The 24,885-nt window shown below is 36.6% G+C and overlaps 1 protein-coding gene and 1 long non-coding RNA gene across 9 annotated transcripts in view; one reads left to right on the plus strand and one right to left on the minus strand.

Moving 5' to 3' along the window:
* LOC141381214 (uncharacterized) overlaps positions 1-24,885 on the minus strand; it is a 161,717-nt gene that overhangs the window by 114,916 nt on the left and 21,916 nt on the right. For 7 of the 8 annotated variants that reach the window (XR_015480937.1, XR_015480936.1, XR_015480938.1 and 4 more), the window contains exon 3: positions 18,964-19,162. This is a non-coding gene — a long non-coding RNA (uncharacterized LOC141381214). Of the gene's footprint in view, positions 1-18,534; positions 19,163-24,885 lie in introns of those variants that run through there. The other variant, XR_015480932.1, reaches the window with a different exon arrangement.
* The window catches only part of cacng2a (calcium voltage-gated channel auxiliary subunit gamma 2a), a 131,394-nt gene that overhangs the window by 102,944 nt on the left and 3,565 nt on the right, over positions 1-24,885 (plus strand). The window contains 1 exon segment of the mRNA NM_200641.3: positions 19,016-19,156. Within this exon segment, the coding sequence (NP_956935.1) occupies positions 19,016-19,156 (141 nt within the window).

Raw genomic sequence — 24,885 nt, forward strand, 5'->3', positions numbered from 1 at the left:
ACTTTTTTCTTACTTTTTTTATTCAGCAAGGATGTAGTAATTTGATTGAATGTAACAGTAAACCGTTTAAAATTAGAGTTGGGTACCGAAACATAGAATACCTATGTAACCGGTATTCACCGGACCGAATTAATTTCAGATTCATCAATTTGCTCAAACTAAACGTTCTAAAGTTTTCCCAGAGATGGGATGTGGCCGGATGGGCATCCGATGTGTAAAACGTGCTGGATAAGTTGGTGGTTCATTCCGCTGTGGCGACCCCAGATTAATAAAGAGACTAAGCCAACAAGAAAATGAATGAATGAATAAACGTTCTAAAGTATGGCTATATTTTACAAGCGAGGATTCTGACACAGCAATGTGAAGCAGATGCTTTACAAAAGTTGCGAGTAAGGGGGGAAACACGTCAAACGTAATGAAACATTTAAGGGCACAGGGATTCAACTTAATATAATAATAGTTCTTTTAATTGTAAATGGCGCCTTTCTGGACAAGGTCACCTTACATCAGGGGTGGCTAAACTTGGTCCTGGAGGGCTGGTGGAGTTTAGCTTCAACTCGCTTTAACACACCTGCCCGGAAGTTTTTAGTATATAGTAAGAGCTTGATAGCAGGTGTGTTTGATTAGGGTTAGAGCTAAACTCTCCAGGACACTGGACCTCCAGGACCAAGTGTGGACACCCCTGCTTTACATCAACAGTCATAACAGAACAAATTAAAACAATTAATAAAACGTTGGCAAACAAAATTTTAAATGCATGTAAGGGGTTGCAGGTACAAACACACCATGTGTATAAAATAACATCACAATAGTCAGTCAAAAGAAAGCCTGCTTAAAAAGATGGGTCCTTGAGATTTAAAAGTGTAAAGACTATCACTGCTCCTTAGATCCAGGGGAAGCAAGTTCTATAGTTGAGGAGCCACGGAGCTAAACGATTTGGCACCCATTGTGCTTAATCCAGTGCAAGTTGGCACCAGGTAGAAAGAGCTGGCTGATTTATAAGTGCGGGAAGGGGCAGAGACATCAGACACAACTTAAAGGCAGGGACATCGTCATCGGCTTCATCATCTGACACTTTCACTAAGTACGTTACATAGACACCAATACTCCGATTTGAATATGATTAAGTCAATACTCTGATTAAGAGTCTACGATGTAAACAATGATTTTTGATTACCTTAAAGGACCACAGACACCTACACTGCAAAATGCAGAGGTTTTTTCTTTTTATTTGGCGTGTGGTATCAAACTCCATTAAAACAACACTCTTCCAGCAGTCCTTACTTCATATTCTCATCCAATACCTCAGTGTCATGGGGGCATGAGCAATATGTTGCTGAATGAACGTGAAAGTGCCAAACTGCAGTTAAAGTCAAAAAATTAAAAATGAAACGGCTGAAATAACATGAAACTCGGGAGAAAACTTGAATAGTGTGGTGACGCAATGATGTTAAATAATCTATGTGCTATAACTTGCAAAATGGGATCATGAAAGTAACATTCAAAAAAGACATGTAAACACCTGAATCGTATTACTGTCTTATTCAGATTAAGGCAAATAATTAGATCACAAGTCTACAAAAAAAGTGTTCACTGATTTTGATGACAGCCTTTCCACAGGTTAGTACTTGTCTAATGTAATGTTAATTGCATAATGCAATTCTTAATTTCATGCTAACAAAAAACGATCAAAAGAAATATATTAATGCACTTCAGTTCAAATATATAAAATTTGAGTTGATGAATACTTTAAACTTTAATTAAACTGTTCAATTAAAATATTTTATATGTTAAATAAAACTTTTTCTAGAGTCATCCACCATAGTTTTGTGGCTCAAAAGTATTGGTTCAGGCACTGTTTTGGCACCAACACCGATTTAAAAGTATCGAGTTAGCAGCGGTATCAAATTAACCCCAAATGATACCCAAAATTATAATGTTAAAAAATAGAATAAATGCTATTTTGAAAACATATTAATCATAGAATGCTGAAAAACATCCATCACCATTTTCAGGAAAAAAGAATATTAACTTAACTGAGCATCAAATCAGCATACTAAAAAGTATTTATGAATTATGTGAGGTCACATAAGACTAAAATAATGATGCTGAATATTAATCCAGAAAGTTAGGTATTAATAAATTGTAATAGTATTAAGCAAGTTTAATTATAATATTGTGATCAAATAAATGCAGTTAAAAAAATTAAAAGAAATTTGTTAAAGACTTTAAATGCATCCTAAAATATATTTACAAAATGTAATTTAGGGTGCAAAATCTCAAATATGACTATAAAATATTATAATGAATCAACTTGTTAAGTGGTGACGTATGAAATACTGTTTCCAGGTTCAATGCTACTCATTTGAATTGAGAAAATATTCATTCATGACCACTTTTCAGTCACACACAACAGTCTCTGGACCTGCTACATCACAGACACCAAAATGTTAAACAATTTATAAAAAATGAATCACTTTCCAGCCATCGGATATTAAGCATGTATATATATATATATATATATATATATATATATATATATATATATATATATATATATATATATATATATATATATTGCGTATGTTTACACGTACTTGTGTGAGAATTACCTCGCTTTAAAACGTTTATTATTACCATTTGTTGAGTCTTCCCATACAGTTTGATAGAGAGCTTGCCACCGGAAGCCACTTTATGTCACACTTAACAAGCGGATATTACTAAACATAATCTGTAAAGTATTAAGTGAATTACTTTAAAATATATATAATGTATTTACCAATTTTTTTTACATTTTCTTTTACGTAATATATTGACTGTAATATTGTTTTAACTTATGTTTTTTGTCATTAAACATATAAATCTTTAATGCTGTAAGGTATAATGTTTCTTTAAAGCAGTCTAAAGTATCAGTTTCTGTCTGTCTGCCACCCTCATGGGCACACGATAAAGCCAAAACTGGCTGTGACTGGCCGACCCAGACACACACACATACAGACGCACACACACACACGCATTGCCGATAAAATCAATGAGACTGGCCGAACAGCAGCGGGTCTGCATGTGCCGAGCCTGCAGTAGGTTTGCTCAAGGCAGAGGATGGACTGGTGCTTTGTAGACACCAATGAAACTGTCCGGCACTCCAGCCTGACCTGTCACCTGACCATCAGAGCAAGCAGGATATAATGAATCCACATTCCCTCATCACCTCTTTTTTAACCTCTCTCTCTCCTACAGCCGCTATCTGTCTCTCATTTTCTTACTCCAAATACAACAATCATATGGCTGGGAGGGGGGATGGGGCGCATGCCACTGAAGCCTGAAGCCACCGGGCATGAAGTGCGCACACACACACACTCTCTTAGCTCTGACATTGCATAGAATTCCACTGATTTTATATTAAGTTCTTGATTTTTTTTCTACAACCTGACCCTACACTTCCATTAAACATATCTCTCTCAGAAACAAAACATGTTTTGGTAAGTGTTGGGTGAAATTAGTAACTAGTTACTGTGATTAAATTACTACTGAAAAAGTAAAGTAAGGGATTGCTTTTCATTTTTAGATTATTTAATTAGTTATATATAATATACTTGCCATAAATAACTGTAAATATATTCAATAGTTCTTTATAATCAATTCAGAGAAGCAGAGTGATGCATATCTTGCAGAATAATACTATTTTCAATTTCATATGCTTAAACCATGAATGAGGAATTAGTTCACAACAATATGAAGTAAATGTTTAGAGGATCAGAGTAATTGTAAAGTTTTGTATTTTTGTATCGGTGAAGTTTATTGGTGAAGTGTTATTCCTCGCCACTGTTGCCACTGGCGCATCGATGGATTTGCTCTTCAGTGTTTGGACTTTAGCAGTGAAATTTAAAACACACTGAACGGAACTAAACTTAACCTCAACTCTGAAAACTGGACTGACACTGTTTCAATTTACTAGAACTTCTATGTTAAGCTGCTTTGACACAATCCACATTGTAAAAGTGCTATAGAAATAAACATGAACTACATTGAATTGTTTAACATATTAAATATATTTTGCATATTTAAAACGTGTTATGCTTTGATACATATACAGTTTAAAATGTAAGTGATTTTTAAAGAAAACTAAAAGCTCATGTTTGACTCAAATGTAAAGAATTAAGAGTTTAATTAACAGATCTTCCTTTAATCTGTAGTTTTTAAATATTTTTTTTTTTTTTTTTTGTATTTCACGCTCCACTGTGTTCTGATGCTCTTGTTAGCGCTTTGAGTCTGAGAAAAGCGCAATATAAATAAAATTCATTATTATTAATAATTTCTATTGTTTATGTGCTGGGATTTTAATATTTAGTCAAGTAATTCAATTGCTAAGTAGCTAGCCTTTTAGACAAAGTATTTAGAAACTTCCATTAAATACAATTGTAATGATGTAATTAGTAATTAATGAATTTTTTAGAGTAATTTACATCGATTATGGTCAATTTTTGAGACTTTTTTTTTTTTAACTGGTGAGAATCAGTAAAATGCCCTCAATGGTTAGTTCAGTAAATAAATGAGGCTCTTTGGCCCACATAAACTAAACCAATACACACATACGCGCACACACACACACATAAAACACACACGCACATAGGAGTCCAGGCCACTGGCTGTGTCACCTGATATGACATCGCTGAGCCTATAGAGCGCACAGCTGACTGGCTCATCAACATAACAGAGAGGGCCATGCTCTGCTTATTGATATGTGAATTGCATCACTGTGTACTGTACCAGATTCCAGCATCACCAGGATCCCACATTCAAGACTGAGAGTTAGCAAATGTTGGACAATACCTATTGCAACTGATTAAAGTGGAGCTTAGCGGAATTATTCAACAATCTCGATGCAATTCATAACTTGATTTAGAGCCTAATTCGTATTAATTTGTACAATCTCTTTAATACATTGGTCAAACTTTATTTTGATGGTCTGTTTGTTGAATTTAAGTTTCATTGCATCTACATGCCAACTAATTCTCATCAGATTATAAAGTAGACTGTTAGGTTGGGGTTAGTGTAAGTACATGTACTTGCAAAGTTTGTTGAATGTCTGTATCAACAAATAGCAGACAGTCTACCTATACTCAAATGAACCATCACAATAAAGAGTTACCGATACATTTTGGTACAATTTGTTTTTACCCCAGTGAGGAATGGGGTCACAGGTAAATAAAATGGCATTTCTTGAGAAATGAAATACATATTTATTAGATTTTATAATGTTTGGGGGAAACCCTGGACCAGTAAATTTAGTTTAATGCATGTGATGAAGCGCTGGGTTGCACATATAATATCCTCTTGCCAGGATTTCAGATTGTCACAGCTCTGTTCTGTGTAGGAGCTGTCTCACACACTTATACTTGAGGTACTTCTTACTTCCAAAGCGTTCTCAGCATAATTGTGCAATCTTGAGAGCAATGCTCTCCACTTGCTTTAAATGAAAGAAAGTGTCAATTGCTGTAATACAGTACTGTCAGTGTGCTTGTGACTGCTTGCATTTACTCAGAAGGCTGTGACAAAAAAAGATTTAGCTTTGTGGCTTGCTGTATTTTTTTATTTATTTTTTTTTGTAGTTTATTTTCCCTCCTCGTAGTTATTTTATGTAACTACATAAAATATATTAATATTATTATTATTATTATTATTATTATTATTATTTATTATTATTATTTGACACATATCTAAGTGGGATTTTTTTAAGAAATAAGCAATGTTTTGCTTTTTGAAGTAATGTTTAGTAAATATTTTTAATAACTTAACTTTTAAATAATAGTATTTAAAAAAATGTAATAACTAATGTATTTTGTCTTGGCTATGATGGCAGTTGGTCAAGTTGGTTAATTAAATTTAAATTATTGGAAAATAATGGTTTGTTCTGTAGATAATCAAGATAAATAATAATAATTTCTTACGGAGGCTTTTAAAAACAAAAAAAAACTATAACAAATAAATCAGACTTTCTCCAAAGAAAGAAACATTTGGAAATACTGTAACATGTCCTTGCTCTGTTAAATATCACTTGAGAAGTATTTTAAAAAAGAATAAAACATTCACAGGAAGGCTAATAATTTAGCCTTTAACGATATGAACATGTAAGCAATTACGAGCTAAAATGTGTTACAAAAAATATTGCAAATAGAAAATCATGTTGCACTTTTTACAAAAAAAAACTCTCTAATTATACGCAAACAAATCTCATTTTGTCAGCATCCAGCAAAAAAAAAAAACTAACAAATAGGGCTCTATTTTAATGATGTAGGCGCAAAAAATCTAAAGTGCATAGTGCAAAAGCATTAAGGGTGAGTCCTAATATACTTTTGCGGTTTTAAGGACAAAAAAATACGCTCTGCGCCCTGGCGCATGGTCTAACAGAGTTGTGCTTATTCTCTTAATGAGTTATGGGTGTGTTTTGAGCATAACCTGCATTAAACCAATCAGAGTCTCATCTCCTATTCCCTTTAAGAGCCAGTAGTGTCGCGCCATGGCGCATTTGCTATTTACATGGCGGACTTTATAAGTGGAAAAACTGAACGCTTCACTAGTGAGAAAACAGTTAAACAGGCCATCTGCAGTGTGAGGATAAAGAATGAGCCTTCTCCATTCGGCCTCTTTACTTTCCCTTTACTCTTTACTTTACTCCTTTACTTTTGTGGATAAGGAAACAGTGTTGTGCGCACTCCACTGAAGACACCCATCATATTTAATTTTGCTCAAGCACAAAGATTAAACATTATACAACTGCAAATTGTCATGAATAAAGTGAATTTTAATCCTTTAATTCTTTTCATATGTAAAGATATTTGTGTGTCGCTGTACACCCTGTATGTATTAAGCAATGTGTAAGCTTTTTGGACCTGCAGAGGGGAATGACTAACACACTCTCGGCACTATACTGTAAACCAGCTTTAGTTGGTCTAAGGGGCAGACTATTTTCACTTCTTGAAAAACAGCCAAATTGGGTTCAAATAATCTTTTTTTTTTTTTGACAAAAATTACTTTATGTCACTCTTTATGGTATAACAAAGCTTTACATAACAACAATACATAAACTACAACTAAATAAATAGACATAGATATGTTATGCAAATGTTAAAAAATGAATAAGCTTCCACTATGGTATTTCAAGGTCATATTGTTCTAGGAACACTGTGGAAATTAATCAATCCTTTGATAATCTGGTCCATAATTACCTGTGTTCATTTCAGCTGAAAATTGCATACAACAGTATACAGACATTTAAGAAGTTTGTATCAGAGTGAGATAAATGGTTCAAATAAAAGGAACACTACTTTTTAGTTTTATCATAAAAGTAGTTTTACCATGGTGGGAGAAGTTTTAGCTTAGCTTAGCATATCATTGCATTGTATTAGACCATTAGCATCTCGTTCAATAAATACCAAAGAGTTTGCTATACTTAAAGCATAATAATTCTGTAGTTATACATTGTGTACTAAAACTGATGGAAAATGAAAAGTTGCTATTTTCTATAGCCCCTTTCACACATACAGACCTTTCCGGAAAATTGCCGGCAATTTTCCGGAAAGGTTGTATGTGTGAACAGGTCCTTTTTGAAAATACCAGTAAATTCGTTCTGGCTATTTTCCGGAAAGAGAAGTTGTAACATTACCGGCAATTTGCCGGAATGCTGCGCTGTGTGAATGCAGAAGCAAGATTGCTGTAATAAGCGCGTGCACGTCTAGAACGTGCTGACGTGAGACGTCTGCTTTAGCCAATCACAACAGTCAGACGCATTCACGTCCGCGCGGTTTGAGAGAATAAAAACCTTTGAATATTTTTCCAGACACATTTGGCTGCTAGAAGTTAGTCAGATCACGTTTATATGTTCTTCTTTATGCCAACTGTGTAAATAATCATCGATGAGATGCTTATGATAAGCCGTTGTTTGTTTATCTCAAGCTTTGCGTGTGCCTGTGAAACAGCATGTAAGCGCCTGCACACGCACATATTATGAACATCTCGACATGAGAAAGTGATCCTGCGAAAGTTGTTCACAATATTGATCATCCACAGAGTTTGTAATTTAGTCAAATCTTTACAAATACAAGCGCAGCCGTTTAAAGCTCATTTGTGGTGAATGATGTCAGAATTTACCGGTATTTTGGAATGGATGTATGAATGCTCTTTTCCGGAAAATTTCCGTAACGTCCTTGCCTGTGTGAACAGCGCTTTTTTCAATATACCGGTAAAGTCTTTCCGGAAATTTTCCAGTTATTTACCGGTATCACTGTGTGAAAGGGGCTTATGTCAATATGGCTAGAAACCAACTTCAATTCACCTTTATTTGTATAGCGCTTTTACAATGTAGATTGTGTCAAAGCAGCTTCACATAAAAGATCATAGTAAATTGAAACAGTGTAGTTCAGTTTTCAGTGTTTAAGTTCAGTTCAGTTTATTCAGTGTGGTTTACTAAGTCCAAACACTCAAGAGCAAATCCATTGATGTGCAGCTCTACAGATCCCGAACCATGCAAGCTAATGGCGACGGTGGCAACGAAAAAAACTTCACCAATTGGCGAAAGTGAAGAATTAAAAAACCTCAAGAGAAACCAGGCTCAGTTGGGCATGACCATTTCTCCACTGGCCAAACGTCTTGTGCAGAGCTGCAGTCAAGGCGCCGGACACTGGAAGCTGGACCTCAACGAAGACTCGTCTGTCCCTGGAGCAACACAGGAATCAGTCTCATGCGCTCCACTCCTCCATGACCACCACAGTAGCTGCTCAGGATACGGCCTGGTCCAGGAAACCTTGGGATCATCCTGTCGTAGGTCTGGAATAGAATCAGTGGTGCTGCATAGTCTGAGGGCCTCATGATGAGTATCCCCAGGTGTAAATGGAGACTAAAGAGAATAATTAGCGTAGCTGCTGTTCATATGCAGAAACCTGTGTGGAGCACATTCATGTATCATACCGCTAAGTGATGCACTGAGTGGATGCTTTACTAAAAAGATAGGTCTTTAATCTAGTTTTAAATTGGGAAAGTGTGTCTGAGCCTCGTACGTTACTAGGAAGGGTATTCCAGAGTTCAGAAGCCATAAATGAGAAGGCTCGACCTCCTTTACTCGACTTTGCTATTCTAGGTACTACCAGAAGCCCTGAGTTTTGAGATCTTAAAGAGCGAGTTGGATTGTTGCAAGACAGAAGGTTGGTTAGATAAAAAGGACCTAAACTATTTAGAGCTTTATAGGTAAGAAGCAATATTTTAAATTCAATACAAATTTTAACAGGCAGCTAGTGTAAGGGGAATAATATTGGAGTGACATAATTATATTTTCTAAACCTGGTAAGAACTCTGGCAGTTGCATTTTGTACTAGCTGAAGTTTGTTGATAGAGGATGCTGGGCAGCCAGCAAACAGTACATTACAGTAATCCAGCCTAGAAGTCATAAAAGCATGGACTAGCTTTTCTGCATCTGAGATGGATAGCATACTTCATAACTTAGCAATATTTATCAGGTGAAAGAAGGCAGTTTTTGTGACTTTTTTATAATAATTCTGTTATGTCTTTTAACATAACAATCAAGGAACTTTGAACCGTGACTGAAAATCTGCTGATGTCTAGATCCACTAAAAAAGTGGAGTGGTCCTTTAAGGTCAGATAAATATTTTTGCACGTCTAATACGTAGATGTGTGATGATAGGGTCGCAGTGTGTATCTGAGTGTGTGTGTGTGTGTGTGTGTGTGTGTGTGTGTGTGTGTGTGTGTGTGTGTGTGTGTGTGTGTGTGTGTGTGTTGAGAGGGCAAGGTGCCGGGGCAGGGCTAGATTAATAAGCGTTTGTAGTATTCAATCAATGTGCCTGCAAGCTAAAGCACCTGATTAGCATGACCCTGTCCTGCACATCAGCACATTCAAGCCTGTGGGAGGCTGATTAAGTGTGAATGCTAATTTTCATCCACAACGCTGTCAATGAGCTTGAGAGAGAGTGAGAGAGAGAGAGTGAAGGAAAGATGAAGAGCTACAGATTGAACAGAAGTTCAAAGACTGTCAAAAACAAAGTGTCTGCATTCATGTGAGTGCAGCTTCTGCTAATGCTAAGCAGTTGTTCACAAATTTTATACATGGCTGTTGTGAGAGTCTATCCATGAGCAGCAATAGGTATTGATTAACTGAGCTCTTTTCACACCTGATTATGAGTCACACATAACTGCATTGGTGTAGCAGTTGTAGTTTCTAATTTCATTATTGAGTTTGTTCACCTACAAACGAAGATTGTCATGTCATTCCAAATCTTCAGAACACAAAATAAGTTATTTTTGATGAAATCCGAGAGCACTTTGACCCTAGACAGCAAGGGTCCAGAAACATTCAAAGTCCAAATATTACAAAAAACATTGTCAAAAAAGTCTGTTCTCTGTTATAAGTGGTCAACCTAATTTTATGAAACTATGAAATTACCTTTTTGTGCTATAAACCCAGAGACATATTACTTTATACTGCACTTTCTTCTTTTTAGTTTGCTTCCACTTACTTGAATTTGCCGATTCAATAATTCAAAATCAGCATGTAAAAAAAAAAAGTGTTAAACATGCCACCAATTTCTCAAGAAACATGATTATAAAGGTGCTATTGACTTTAAACTTCAAGATATACATACAGTCAATAAACAGACGCACAAGCACGCACGCACCCACGCTCACTCACACACTCACACACACACACACACACACACACATACTTGATGTACACTCACTGGCCACTTTATGAGATGCATCTTACCAGAAGGGGGTTGGACCCCCTTTTGCCTTTAAAACTGCCTTAATCCTTTGTGACATACATTCAACAAGGATCTGGAATATTCCTTAGACATTTTGGTCTATATTGACATGACAGCATCACGCAGTTGCTGCAGATTTGTCAGCTGCACATTCTTGACGTGAATCTCCTGTTCCACCACATCCCAAAGGTGCTTTATTAGATTGAGAACTGGTGTCTGTGGAGGCCATTTGAGTACAGTTGAGTACCAGTCTGAGATGATTCTCGCTTAATGACATGGTGCGTTATCGTGCTGGAAGTAGCCATAAGAAGATGGGTACACTGTGGTCATAACACACACACATAAGCCCAGCTCCAGTACTTTTTTATAAGACTAGATACATTTTTTTCCAGTGATCTCTTTGAAAAACTTAAATGCAAGAATAGATTAGTAATGTAACTTGGGCAACAGCCCCAGTTGTGTTCTGCTCTGAGATTGAGAAGAGCCTCTGATTAAAGCCCCATTTCAGCAGCTCTATTACAAGACGGCATAACAAAATAATAATAATAATAATAAAAACGGCTCCTCTCTTTTCCTTGCTTCAGGCTTGACTTACCCCTGACTCTTCTCTCCTCTTTGCCTATTCCACCATGTTAATAACAGCCCCGCAGGCAGTGTTTCTGCTCCTGACAGACCCTCAAACGCTACACAGGGCTTGTGTGAACATTTCCCTGTGCTGTGTGCCAGTGTCATGCCTGGAGAGTCTGGGCAGATTGCCGAAAGAGACGCGCTTACCCTGGGGCATCATTATCAGCGCAGCTCCCCAAGAAACCAAAAGCCCAAAGCCCTCACTGCACAATGACCAACATAACAGTGAACAAAGAAAATATGCATATCCGTACGCAAATTGAGAAAGACTGTGTGTTTGATGACATTTTACTGACTGAAGCCACAACTTATGAGAAAAGGTATATCCACACCAACACTGAATCAGTGGCGCAGTAGGTAGTGCTGTCGCTTCACAGCAAGAAGGTAGCTGGTTTGAGCCTCGGCAATGGAGTTTCTGTGTAAAGTTTGCATGTTCATCCTGCATTCGCGTGGGTTTCCTCCGGGTGCTCTGGTTTCCCCCCACAGTCCAAAGACATGCGGTACAGGTGAATTGGGTAGGCTAAATTGTCCGTAGTGTGTGTGTGTGTGTTAATGAGTGTGTATGGGTTTCTCATTGATGGGTTGCAGCTGGAAGGGCATCCACTGCATAAAACAAATGCTGGATAAGTTGGTGGTTCTATCCACTGTGTTAACCCCAGATTAATAAAGGGACTAATAAAGGAGAGCAATTTTTTTCTTTACCTAAACCTCATTCCAATCCGGGTCACTGCACCAATATAACCCTGCCAGGAGCTGGGATCAAAACTGCAATTCTTTGCATAGGAGTTGGTTGCTATAACAATGAGGCTAAAGACCATGGCCTCTAGCGTCTGACACTAGAGCACTTTTGTGGAGGTCAGAGGATTGAGGTTTACCTGTACAGCATGTCGCTAGCTAGCCTCTGTTACTTAACCTCCCTCATATCTGGGTCACGGCACCATTGTAACCCGTCGGTCCTTCACCACCCAACCCGCTCTGAGCTAAGATCAAAGCAGTGATTTTCGCTAGAGCACCTTTTTTGGAGTCAGAGGAGTGAGGTTCACCTGCACAATGCTTTACTTGCTGGCCTTCGTTACCTAAACCTGACTCCCATCCTAGTCATGGCACCAATGTAACCTGCCGGGAGCTGAGATTGAACCTGCGATTCTTTGCATGGGATTCAGTTGCTTTAACAAGGAGGCTAAAGACCATGGCATCTAGCATCTGTTGCTAGACCATCTTTTTTGGAGGTCAAAGGAGTGAAGTTTACCTGCACAGCACTTCACTAGCTGTTACTTAAACCTCACTCACATCTAGTTCACGGCACTAATGTAACCCACCGGTTCTACACAACCCAACCCGCTCTGAGCTGGGATCATATCAGCAACTCTTGGCATGGAAGTTGGTTTCTCTAACAAGGAGGCTTAAGTCCTTTTACCATCTTGCAGTAAAAAAATATTTATTAAATAAATAATAAATAAATAAATAAAATATAATGTCATAATATATATATATAGTTTTTTCACTTTTGATAAATTTAACTGCTGAATTTAAACACTGTCTATTAAAATATTAATAAATAAAATCTAAATCAATAGCTCTTATCTCAGTGGTCAGTCAGTTTTCTTCATGGCACAAACAAAAAAAATTCCAATTCTTTTCATAAAAAATAAAAGATCGCTGGCAGTGAACAAACGCTTGCACGTCATTTCTATTCAAAATCTTGTTTGCAATGAAAATTGTCCAGCGAGTGTTGGTTCTGGTTGTGAGAAAACCCTGCGGCTGCTTTGTGTCCGGCTGTGATCAGTGCAGGGAGCCTGGGGGGAATCGGCTGCTCTCTCTTCCTCCTCCAGAGCCTCTGCAGGCATCAATACAGCACTGCTGCCTGATCCGAGAGGTCAGAGCCAAGGGCACAGAGCTGCCAGAGTCCCGGCCGGATAGACGGATGGAGATCTGGATGAGTGAAAGCATTGCTCTGAACCCACGAGTGTCCACACAGCTCATTAGCAATGTATGAAGTCGGTGTGTTAAGATTCACACTGTTTCTAGCAACATATGCAGCCTGTCCGTCACAGCTTCTCACTCGCTATATAGAATGTATTACATGGTATTATATGTAGATTTCATAAAGCGTAATCTGGATGTACGATATTTTCAGAAGTTCACTCCAACATGCAATTGAAAAACAAGATCAGAATGTGACGTGAAATATAATGCCTAGAAAGTTTCTAAATGGAGATGAATAAATCCAGACTCAAACTGTGGTCATCAGATGACAGTCAGAATACCAGATAAATTTGTAGTTGCAGGCAATACAATGTAAATATAATACAGATATATTCACCTCAGAGAAAAAAGGTCATGAATTGTATTCTGAGTCATCTTTCCATCCATTTCAATTTCTCAAATCTTTTCAGAATAATAAATTACATTATGGTTTTTACGTTTTTTGGACACTTAACTTTTAACTTACTTAATAAATCAATTAATTATCATAATTTTGGCTGTGTTAAAGGATTAATTGACCCAAAAAATTATTTATTCCATTAATTAGAGATGTTATAATCAGGTTTTTTTTTTTTATTGATACCGAAACTCAATGCGATATTTCTATAATACATTAAATAAAAAAAGAAGTGCGATAAAACAGATCCAGGATGTTCCTTATTTTTATTTAATTCACCTTTTTAACATTAAACAACTTGGTTAACAAACGGAGCACTTCTGTGAGTTACCTTGAACAATCAAGCAATAAATAACAAATTCTTACGTGCTGTTCTCTACAAAGATGAATGGCAGGTCACTCACTGCGATCATATGCACCATCATGGCTGTGTTTGTTTTTGACGTGCCTTATCAGGTTTGTTGTGTTAAATGCAGCCTTTTCCTTTCCACCTCTTGCAATCCCAAATTTACATATCTCAAAGTTTGCTATGTGAATGTTGTCATCATCAACTTTATAATACCTACAGACCGCAGACATATTTGTGCTTTCTGCTTCAAGCTGCTTCCGTGTTCTACTTTGCCAGCATTTAACCAATAGCGTCTCTGCAACAAAGTGATGTCATGCCGCACGTGTTGCTGTTTCTGTGTGAAGTCAAGAAAGACGTCTGACTCTGTGTCACCGCATAACTATAGATGTGTTATAAAATAATGACATATATATTTGAGTCCTGATCGGGAGGTAACGTCCAATTCTGATCAAGTCTGAAACCGCGTGATCGGGCCCGATTTCCAATCACGTGATCACATCTGGATATCCCTACTATTAATTGCTCGCACTTATGTTGTTCCAAACCTTTAAAACCTTTGTTCAATATTATAACACAAATTATGATGTTTCGGATGAAAAAATGTGTTTGTTTTGGCTGTTTTTAATTAAATCTAAGCATTTGCTTCTGCTCTGAAATAGTAGTTCTTCTCTGGTGATATCAGATTGACCACTTGAGGAAAATATGCTTAGTCATGCCCCTCCAACTGTTTGTTTACTGCAAGTAAAAGATGAGAGAATGAGCACAAAAATAAAAGCTTCCCTACTCAGTATTTCATTTTAGTTGTAAATACATCATCATGTTAAAATGAAAGTCCTATAAGTTCACACAGACTTTTTGTCCTTATGCAGATTTAATATATGGGCAGAAAAATTTATATTTTTGTTTGTGATGGGAAGAAATTTGCCATTTGGTAAACAAACTGTAATTTAAAGCAGTGTTTCTCAACCACGTTCCTGGAGGACCACCAACACTCAAGTTGTCTCCTTTGTCTGTCACACCCATTGCAGGTCTTTCTGTCTCTGTTAATGAGCTGGTGATATGAATCAGGTGTGTGTTTGGTTAAGGAGACATGGAAATGTACAGAGCTGGTGGTCCTCCAGGAACGTGGTTGAAAAACACTGATTTAAAGGGTTAAACTCTTCAAAATGACTGAATTCTTGGTAGTTAGCATAAAAATTGATGTTGATAAAGCAATTTATGTTAGCAAAAGCGCTACAAAATACAATACTTTAAGCATTTCTGTCCTCATCCTTTTCTTAAATCACGCACAAGGGTTTAAGCTGGTTGCCATTCACTGCTATTACATGAATGAGACTGAACAGAGCTGAAAATCAACCCTGCATCCTGGTCTCTGAGGACACTTCTGTCACCTTCAAGCCTGTCGTTTTAAACGCTTGTGTCAACAATCAATACATTTAGGTTATTATCTTTTCCTTTCCCACTTTCACATCCTGCCTCACATCCTCTCCTGCCCCCTTCTTTCTACCCTTTTCGCCTGCCCGTGTCTTTGTGAATGAGGCTGATGGATGAGAAAGAGTGTGGTGTCCTTTTTGGCCATGTCAATATCCTCAGGTTAATGTGAGACTGGCCAGAATCTGTGTGTGTGTGTGTGTGTGTGTGTGTGTGTGTGAGAGAGAGAGAGAGAGAGAGAGAGAGAGAGAGAGAGAGAGAGAGAAAGATTTGGGAGAAGGATGTTACAGGGCAACAGGAGCGGGGTCAACACCCAGCACACCTTAATATTTAATCAGACCATTCCCAGCAACTCTACACCCGACTGAGAAAAGAAACAGGATAAAGTGAACATGCAAGGACATCCGTTGAAAAACAAAATTCCACCGGGTCCAGAATTAACCTCTCTGGTCTAACCTCTCATCAATGGACACAGAATAAAGAAAATTTACGGGCTATGAAAGAGAGTTTTGAGTTTATTACAATATTTGCCTGGCTATTTCATGGACAAAAATAAAACAATAAAATTGACATATGATATTACTTATATACATATAAAATAGAATATAAACTTAAAAAAACGCATTTCAATAATAATATAAAGGTTTATAACACTAAAAACACAACAGTGATGAGTCTTTTGATAAAAATTCTACTTTTTTAAAAAGATTTACATCTAAAAATAATTCCTTTAAAGTCTCTCCAGATAAAAATTATTGTCTGATAACATTAAAAAGCAGGCATTGTTATATGTATATGTATGACAGTAAGGTTGTTCTAATGTTGACAATATTAATTTTCTAATTTAAGTAAGCAAGCATGAGGGAGTCTACTATGTCAAACACAGCATCTTGTATAGACCATTTTAAAGGATGTTAACAAAAACAATGGTCCCAACGTATTTCCTGTTTTACATTTTTATTTTTTTCGCTTCCGAGAATCCAAAATGAGTCACATATTGATAAATAATGTTATGATAGCAGTTTTAACATTAAGTTATGACTGAATTGCCTCTTGTTACAGTTATGAAATAGCCGTGATAACAAAGCATTATTAAAAACAGTCTAATATATTTATATATATATATATATATATATATATATATAGCATTTTTATATGAAGTTGTGTGTATACTGTGTATACTGTGTGTACTGTGTAACATGAACTAACAATGAACAATACTTCTATAGCATGTTTTAATCCTACACTCAAGAAATGACATTTGATGTTTGTTTCTACTTATTTAAACTGGCCTAAAACAACACAATTCTTGAGATTTTTTTTGGGACAACTTAATTATTTATGTTCAATCCACTTTAATTTGTAAAAACTAACTTAATTCTTTCACGTTGCCCACAATACACATCAATTGTGTGGAACCCAGGGGCACCACTTGGAAGGGAAGTTACTCTATCCACCACCACCCCATTGCCCGGAACTTTACTTTAAGGGCCCTAAAAAAAATTCTGTCTTATAGGGCTGAACGGTATGAACTGAATAGTGTATGAACTAATACATTCATTAATATACCAGTAAAAATAGTAATATAAATTCTCTCAAACACAATTAATTTTCATTTTGTGGAAACAGACATTTTCACTCATCAGTAGTTTTTACATTTGATGTGTTATTTTAAATATGGCACATAATGCAATGAACATAAAAAATTTTAACCCGAATTTTGTTTAAATAAAATAAATTGCATCTAAAATATATATTATACAATTTAATGGTGACAGAATCATTTTAAGAACACAACTTTTGACCCTCATTGCAAAAGAAAGGACTTCTTGACCTCATATGCTGGGTAAAGATAGCACATGACACTGAGAATAAGGGCCTTAGTTAGATTGAGTGGATAGAGAAAAACAGAGGGAAAGAGACAGATAGGAGAAGACGGAACAAAGAGCAAGAAAATTAAAATGCTGTTCATCACTTCGAAGTCCCGTTTCGCTTTCTCCGAGAGGGAGAGAAAAACTGCGGCAAGTGAACTAAAAAAAATCTCACCTTATATAACACACAGTAAATGAGATATCGCAATTTAGCACAGCACACATTCAGTACATTTACCGTGTCAAACATTTTCCTAAAAGGACCGTTTAGGATCTTATATTTCATTCAGGTGGCATTTTACTAAACACTATGCACTGAGATGCACCATAGAGGTCAAAGCACGGAGACAAACACACTTTTGCACTAGCTGACTATGGCTTCTCGTGCGATCAGCAGCAGATGGGAGCGAGTACAGTGGTTTTCAGGTGGAGGTGAGGGCAGGACAGGAGAGCAGATGACCCTCTCAGGGGGACCTTCAGTCCCTACTTTAGCAGGCAAGAGTTCGCAGTACTGTCATGCTGTCCATACATCAGCGTTTACAGCACAGCAGGGAGGGACAGAGAGAGAAAAACCTGCTGAGCTTGCAGACTAGAAGGAGTGGTAAAAATTTAACTAGCCTGATGAAAGCATAACTTTGCATGTCAAGTATTTTAAAAGAGAGAGTAGGAAAGTAAGAGAAAGAGAGAGAGAGAGAGAGAGAGAGAGAGAGAGAGAAAGGGTATGCTGTGAAAATTGAAAAAGTCTGGTGAATAGAAAAGGACAAGAGAGCGGTTCCACAAAAGGAATAAAAACCATGCACGATTAAGGTCAAACTATGAGGTCGCAGAGCATTTTCTTGAACACTTGGTTTTTAAAACACTACTGTTGGTGTTTAAAGAAGGGTTTAGCGCAGTGGTTCACTAGTCTAGATGATCTCTGCCTTCTTGTGGACGTATATAAGCACATGTAATTGAAACAAATAACAAAATGTAGCCCAAGTAATGCATTTCACATTCGCAAAAATGTAGACAGCGCCCTCCGGTGGATTTTCTACCAGAAACATGTTACGAAACGTACTTGGAGAAATGTATTTTATGTTTGTACAAAAAGTGTAGGCTGAGGCACTTATTTAAAAGTAGAACTTTATCTTTAAAAGCTACTCAAACATTGAGTTGAATAACTTGGTGAGTTGGCAGGCTGTCCTAAAAACATTCATTAGCACATTCACTTGTCATTTCATGGCTCGAAAGAAGCCAGCTTTTTTTGGTTGAAGTCTCACTACAAACATATTGTGTGCAAATAGAGGCATCTGTAAAAGGTCTGGTGTCTCTCGCCCTTCTCAGTCATGGAGTACGAGTGTTAGGTGAGACTTCTGACCTCTAATTGCTCTTCCGCACCATTTTAAAGGGTGCAAGTGTTGTTTACTCTACTGACAAAGTGTCGATTGGCTGAAATCACAGCTTTCTTCATCCGGCATGGTCCCTCTCTCACTGTACTTTGCACAGATTCATTCAACAAGTAATATTCTGGAACTGAAAACATCTTATGCTCACCTTGTTCTCTCTCTTTCTCTCTCTCTCTCTCTCTGTGTGTCTGCATGTGTAGGAGCCGTGCGAGCGTCTAGTATCTTCCCCATCCTCAGCGTCATCCTGCTCTTCATGGGTGGTCTCTGTATAGCTGCCAGCGAGTTCTACAAGTCCCGCCACAATATCATCCTCAGTGCAGGAATCCTCTTCGTGTCTGCAGGTGAGCCTATGGAGTCAATGAGGAAAAGGTTAATAAGGACGAGGTTTTCTATAGGCTACAAAGTCTCTTTACAAGTAACTGGCACAATTGTTTGTTTGTTTGTTTGTTTGTTTGTTTGTTTGTTTGTTTGTTTTTACTTTCCGAGCAGTATTTTTAAACTGTTTAAAAATTGGTAATTCTATTAAAAAAATTGTAACTATATTTTTGTTTAAAAGTAAACTTTTCACTTGTATTAGTGTATATTTTAGATTTTATTCAAATGAAAATAATAATAAGCAGTCATTGATCCAGTCTTCAGTGTCACATGATCTCTCAGAAATCAATATGCTGATATGGTGCATTATCAATGCTGAAAAAAGGAACTTTTCCATCAACAGAAGGTTCAAAACACAATTCAAGGCATTTTTGTAAAATAAAAAGTATACGGGTCATATCATACATTCAGCGCAAAAAGGCACAAGACATGTTTGACGCAATGTGTAGCTACTTTCCAACGCAACCCTGATTTTCCAGCTTTGCAACACGTTGTTTAAATAGTTAATACATTTGGGCTGCTTTGTGGACTCATGGGTGTGCCAGTCTAGAAAGGAGGTGTGTTAAGGCACATTGTTGGCATGTTGCTATTTTGAGAAACTAGACTGCATAATTGACCAACTGAAAGCAGGTCTAAAGTCCAGTGCAGAGCGCGTTAGTTGTGCGCCTTAAACGAGTACACAATGCTCTATACACACAGGATGTACATCAATACACAAGTATCTTTACATATCAAAAAGTATTAAAGGATTAAAATTTTACAAACATTATTATTTTCTACATAAATATATAAACCACTGCCACCATGCCTTCATCATCTCAGGAGGCTTTTTTTTCCAGTTTATTCATGACAAATTGCATTTCTATAATGTTGTTATAATTATTACACTGTGACCCAACCGTTAACTTTATCATAAAATGAGTCTAGTTAGCTTAAAGTGGACAAAACTATTTCTACTCATTTCAAGAGTTTTGAACTCAGTGTTGAAGGTAATGAGTTCATTAAATACCTCATTACTAAAACGTAAATGGAGAAAGTTCACAGTACTCAGATTCGTTTTTTAACTCAAATGGTTTGTTGAAATCGGTTTCCTCAAACAGTTTGAGTTGCCTTAACTTATTGGGTTTTACAGTACTCAGTTGGTTTGAGTTCTCTTTATTTTGGGGGGTTTACTGTGCTCAAATTGCTTCATTTACTCAAATGAATTAAGTTTACAGTACTCATTAGGATAAGTTTTTGAATAGTTTGTTGCAATCGGTTTTCTCAAATGGTTTGAGTTACCTTAACTTTTTGGGTTTTACAGTGTAGTATAATTTATTTTAAGCATATTTTTATTTGTTTTAATAAAAACAACTTTAGATTTGTCCACCTGTTGGGTTTTGGAGATGTCTGCATCACCATATTGGGCATGAGAATAGGACGTGTGTTTGAATTTAACTCAGTTTTTTGACCACACTTTATTGTTATAGTTAATTTATTAGTCTGCTGAAAATTAGATTTGAATTTAGAAATAGTTTTAAAACAAATCTTTGAGCTTAACAAAAAATATTAAATATGTAGTAGGCTATGGATGTCTTCAGTGGAGTGCACACAACACCATTTCCTTTTTCTTGAAAGTAAGAAGAAAGTAAAGAGGCTGAATGAAGAAGGCTCAATCTGTTTTCTCGCTAGTGAAGCGTTCAGTTTTTCTATTCAGTTTTTCCACTTACAAAGCCGCCATGTAAATAGCAAATGTGCCATAGTGCAATGCTACTGACTCTTAAAGGGAATGGGAGATGAGACTCTGATTGGTTTAATGTTCATTATACTCAAAACACAGCCATAACTCATTAAGAGAATAAGCACAACCCTGTTAGAAATAAGTTTTTGCTTTCCTCATTTGATAAAAATAATGGCATAAAAGGGCAAACATTAATAATCAATTCATCATTTTCAATCCCTTCTAACTCGTGCTAACTGTCAAACTCATCTTAGTTCACCAATCAGAGAAGATTGCAAGCAGAAATTGCCAAAAACAAATTTAAATAACCCTCAATGTTTACGTCTTAAATATATGATGCATGAACAAGATCAAACTTTGTAAGGCACTGACCCAGTTGAGTCAACTGGCCTAACGCTTTCAAACTGACCCCGCAATACTCCCTAAAATGCTATTCAGGAAAGCGAACAGTGTCAAAAAGCAACAGCTTTGATGTTAGCGCACAAATCAGCACTGCATAACTTTGACTCAAAGACTTTATCCAACCCGCTGCCTCAGTGTTGATACAGTTATCAAGTCAGTTTTTCTTCTATTTTTTAAAAAAAAACTCACTTTGGTCCTGATTCTGTTGCTAGGCTTAGAGGGGCCATTTGGGATTAAAGTCTAAAAATATGGTGTCCCTGACACACTTTCCCAGTGATCCATCATGGTGGTTTGACTGTGTCACAGACGACTCCAGCAGAGTGTGAGTGAAGTCAGCAGTGAACCACAGATCATGTTCCTGTGAGGTCAAGCACCGCAGCCTCACTCTCAACTCCTCATTTACTTGCTCATGCTGACAAATTAAGGCTCTCAGCGCTTAGTTTATAGCTAAGGGGTTAAGGAAATTGTCAAACCGGCTCTGTTAACCTTACCATTCAGAGGGCAGTTGCACTTCATTTTGTGAGATGACAGCAATGTTCTGTGAACATTTAGGTGCTGTGCATCCAGGTAGATCTAACCAAAAAATGACAGATGAACTAAACACATTTAACAGCGGTGAATCTCTGTTTTCCAGCAGTATTGTGACGACACGCTGATACTTTTTTGATACTAATTTATTTATTTAACAGGGACATGCACAAAAATTACATTAACCACAAAAAGGAAATATACATTGTGCCAGGTTGTAGCAGGACTGCTTTTTTCCACCTGCAGTCCCTGACAGGTAAAAATTAAAACAATAAAAATCAATTAATTAAAAAGTCAGTTTAAAACATACAGGCATAATCACATATAAACTAAACACTGATAAATCAAAAACATCTCACTCAGTGTGTACAAATTTGATTCGACAAAAAACAACTCCTAGGCATGAAAACATCTTATAATTTGTACATGTGATTAATTCTGTTGGGAGAGAATTCCATAGATTTGTGGCTTCATAAATAAAAGAAGAATGATTGAAAGAAGTTTTACTTCTATGCACAATACATTCCCCTCCTACCATAGAATGTCATTTTTTTATTAACAATGGAACCGAAAGATTGTGAATAATTTTAAAAACAAAAACAAATATTAGAACATTTCAGATCAGGGTGCCCAAACTTTTTCGTATAAAGGGCCAAAATCTAAGCTTGATTGAGAGCTGTGAGTTGAAAGTGAATATCGCAAATTGTATTACGTTAAGGTTGCCATGGGTCATTCCCTAATTTATCTCTCAATATTTATTAATAAAAAAATTACTTCTACCTAATTTTTCGAAAATGTAAACTATTTTAATGAACCTATTACAATAAAAACTGGCGTTCAATGCCAAATACACTAGTCATGCTGAACCTGCCTTTGCTTTGATTTGCATGCTGATGTCTTCTGCTTTGTCCTCTATTCGTTAAGTGACAACATGTAATTTCAAACATTTAATTTCAGTTTGCTTTTTCGTCGCTTAACAATAATGAGAATCTCTGTTAAAGGCATAACCCATCCCAATCATTTTCCCTCTGGTGGGCCAAATCAAAGGATACAAAGGGCCAACTTTAGCACTTGTTATAGGTGAATTGAATGAACTAAATTGGCCCTAGTGTGTGAATGTGAGAGGGTATGGGTGTTCCCCAGTACTGGGTTGCAGCTGAAAGGGCATTCGCTGCCTAAAAAATTTTCTGGATAAGTTGTCGGTTCATTCTGCTGTGGCGACCCCTGATAAATAAAGGGACTAAGCTGAAGGAAAATTATTAAATGAACGAATGTTTGTGGGGATAAAAAAAAAAGCTCAAAAGCAAGATGTTAAAATGTTATATATGTATGTTATATGTGCTGTTTTTTCTACATAAAAGGCCAAACATTCAAACAAACCTCTTGTATAAAGAATATCTTTTTTTAATATGAAGTTAATTTGGTGTTTTGGTAGTGTCTGGCAGTTTTGCGAAGGGGTGGAAAATGGTTTAACTTTTCAAAATGTAGTCTACCTTCTCAGCATTATGATACGCTGAACTAACATAAATGTAACAAACCTAAAAATTATGACATGAAGGAGATTCTGACTTACCTGCTTTTAAAGATTGCTTTTTTGACTGCTGTCACTTCCTCATGCTCAAATTATTTAAAGTGACAAACCACTTTTTATTTTAGTTGTGTGGTGCGGCACTTAGTGTTGTGGCATTAAGGCTGACATGAATTTAATATAATTTAAATGTGAAAACTAATACACATTTTATAATATACACGTCTTGTTAATATTGGTAACATTTCTAATCAGTACTATTTGACTGAATATGCACAGATGTACACTACTTGACAAAAGTCTTGTCGCTGATCCCAGTTGTAAGAGCAACAAATAATAACTTGATTTCTAGTAATTTATTTCTGATGAATCATCTGTTGAACTGCATCCCAATCATCACAAATACTGCAGAAGACCTATTTGAACTAGCATCGACCCAAGATTCCCACAAAAAAATCAGTCAAGATTGGTGAAGAAAAAAAAATCATGGTTTGAGGTTACATTCAGTATGGGGGCGTGCGAGAGATCTGCAGAGTGGATGGCAACATCAACAGCCTGAGGTATAAAGACATTTGTGCTGCCCATTACATTACAAACCAAAGGAGAGGGCAAATTCTTCAGCAGGATAGCGCTCTTTCTCATTCTTAAGCCTCCACATCAAAGTTCCTGAAAGCAGAGAAGGTCAAGGTGCTCTAGGATTGGCCAGCTTAGTCACTAAACATGAACATTATTGAAAATGTCTGGGGTGAGATAAAGGAGGAGGCGCTGAAGATGAATCTAAAGAATCTTGAAGAACTTTGGGAGTCCTGTAAAAACGCTTTCTTTGTTATTCCAGATGACTTTATTAATAAGTTACCTGACTCATTGCAGAGATGTGTGGATGCAGTCCTCCAAGCTCATGGGAGTCACACACAGTATTAATTATTTTTCCACTGCATCATGACTTCATATTCTACACTGTGTTTTAGTTCTGTTATGTGACAAGACTTTTGTCTAACAAAGTCAGACCTTACCTAATTAAATAATAAAAAATTAAGCCGTGACCATGTTTTATTCTGGCTAAAAAAAAACTCTAACAAAACCTAATGAACCTAAAAAAGACCTCTGCCTTTCATTTAAGCCACTTCTGATACCAAAAGATCAATTAGAAGTCAAGTCTTTCCCAAAAACCGGATAGACGGCAAGACTTTTGTTAGGTAGTGTACAGTGCATATTAAAATTAAAATTACAAAACATTACCCAAATACATATAGCTAACATTTTATATTATGGTTATTATTTATGATTTTATATGTTGTTATTAATTGGTTAAAGTCTGCAAGTAATCAAAAATGACAACAAAGCTCGCAATGCTCCTCTTGAGGTGAATAATTAATTGTTGAAATGTGAATTTAAAAAAAAGTTTGCATTGATAATTTTTAATTAAAATCAGGAGAATGTGCTTCTGCTTTCTTTCTCTGATGATATCAGTTTGAGCTTCAGCAAGATATATTTTGAGCTATCCCAGAATTCTGCAC

Source organism: Danio rerio, chromosome 3 (assembly GCF_052040795.2).
Source record: "Danio rerio strain M-AB ecotype USA chromosome 3, GRCz13ab, whole genome shotgun sequence".
In the NCBI taxonomy this organism is placed as follows: domain Eukaryota; kingdom Metazoa; phylum Chordata; class Actinopteri; order Cypriniformes; family Danionidae; genus Danio; species Danio rerio.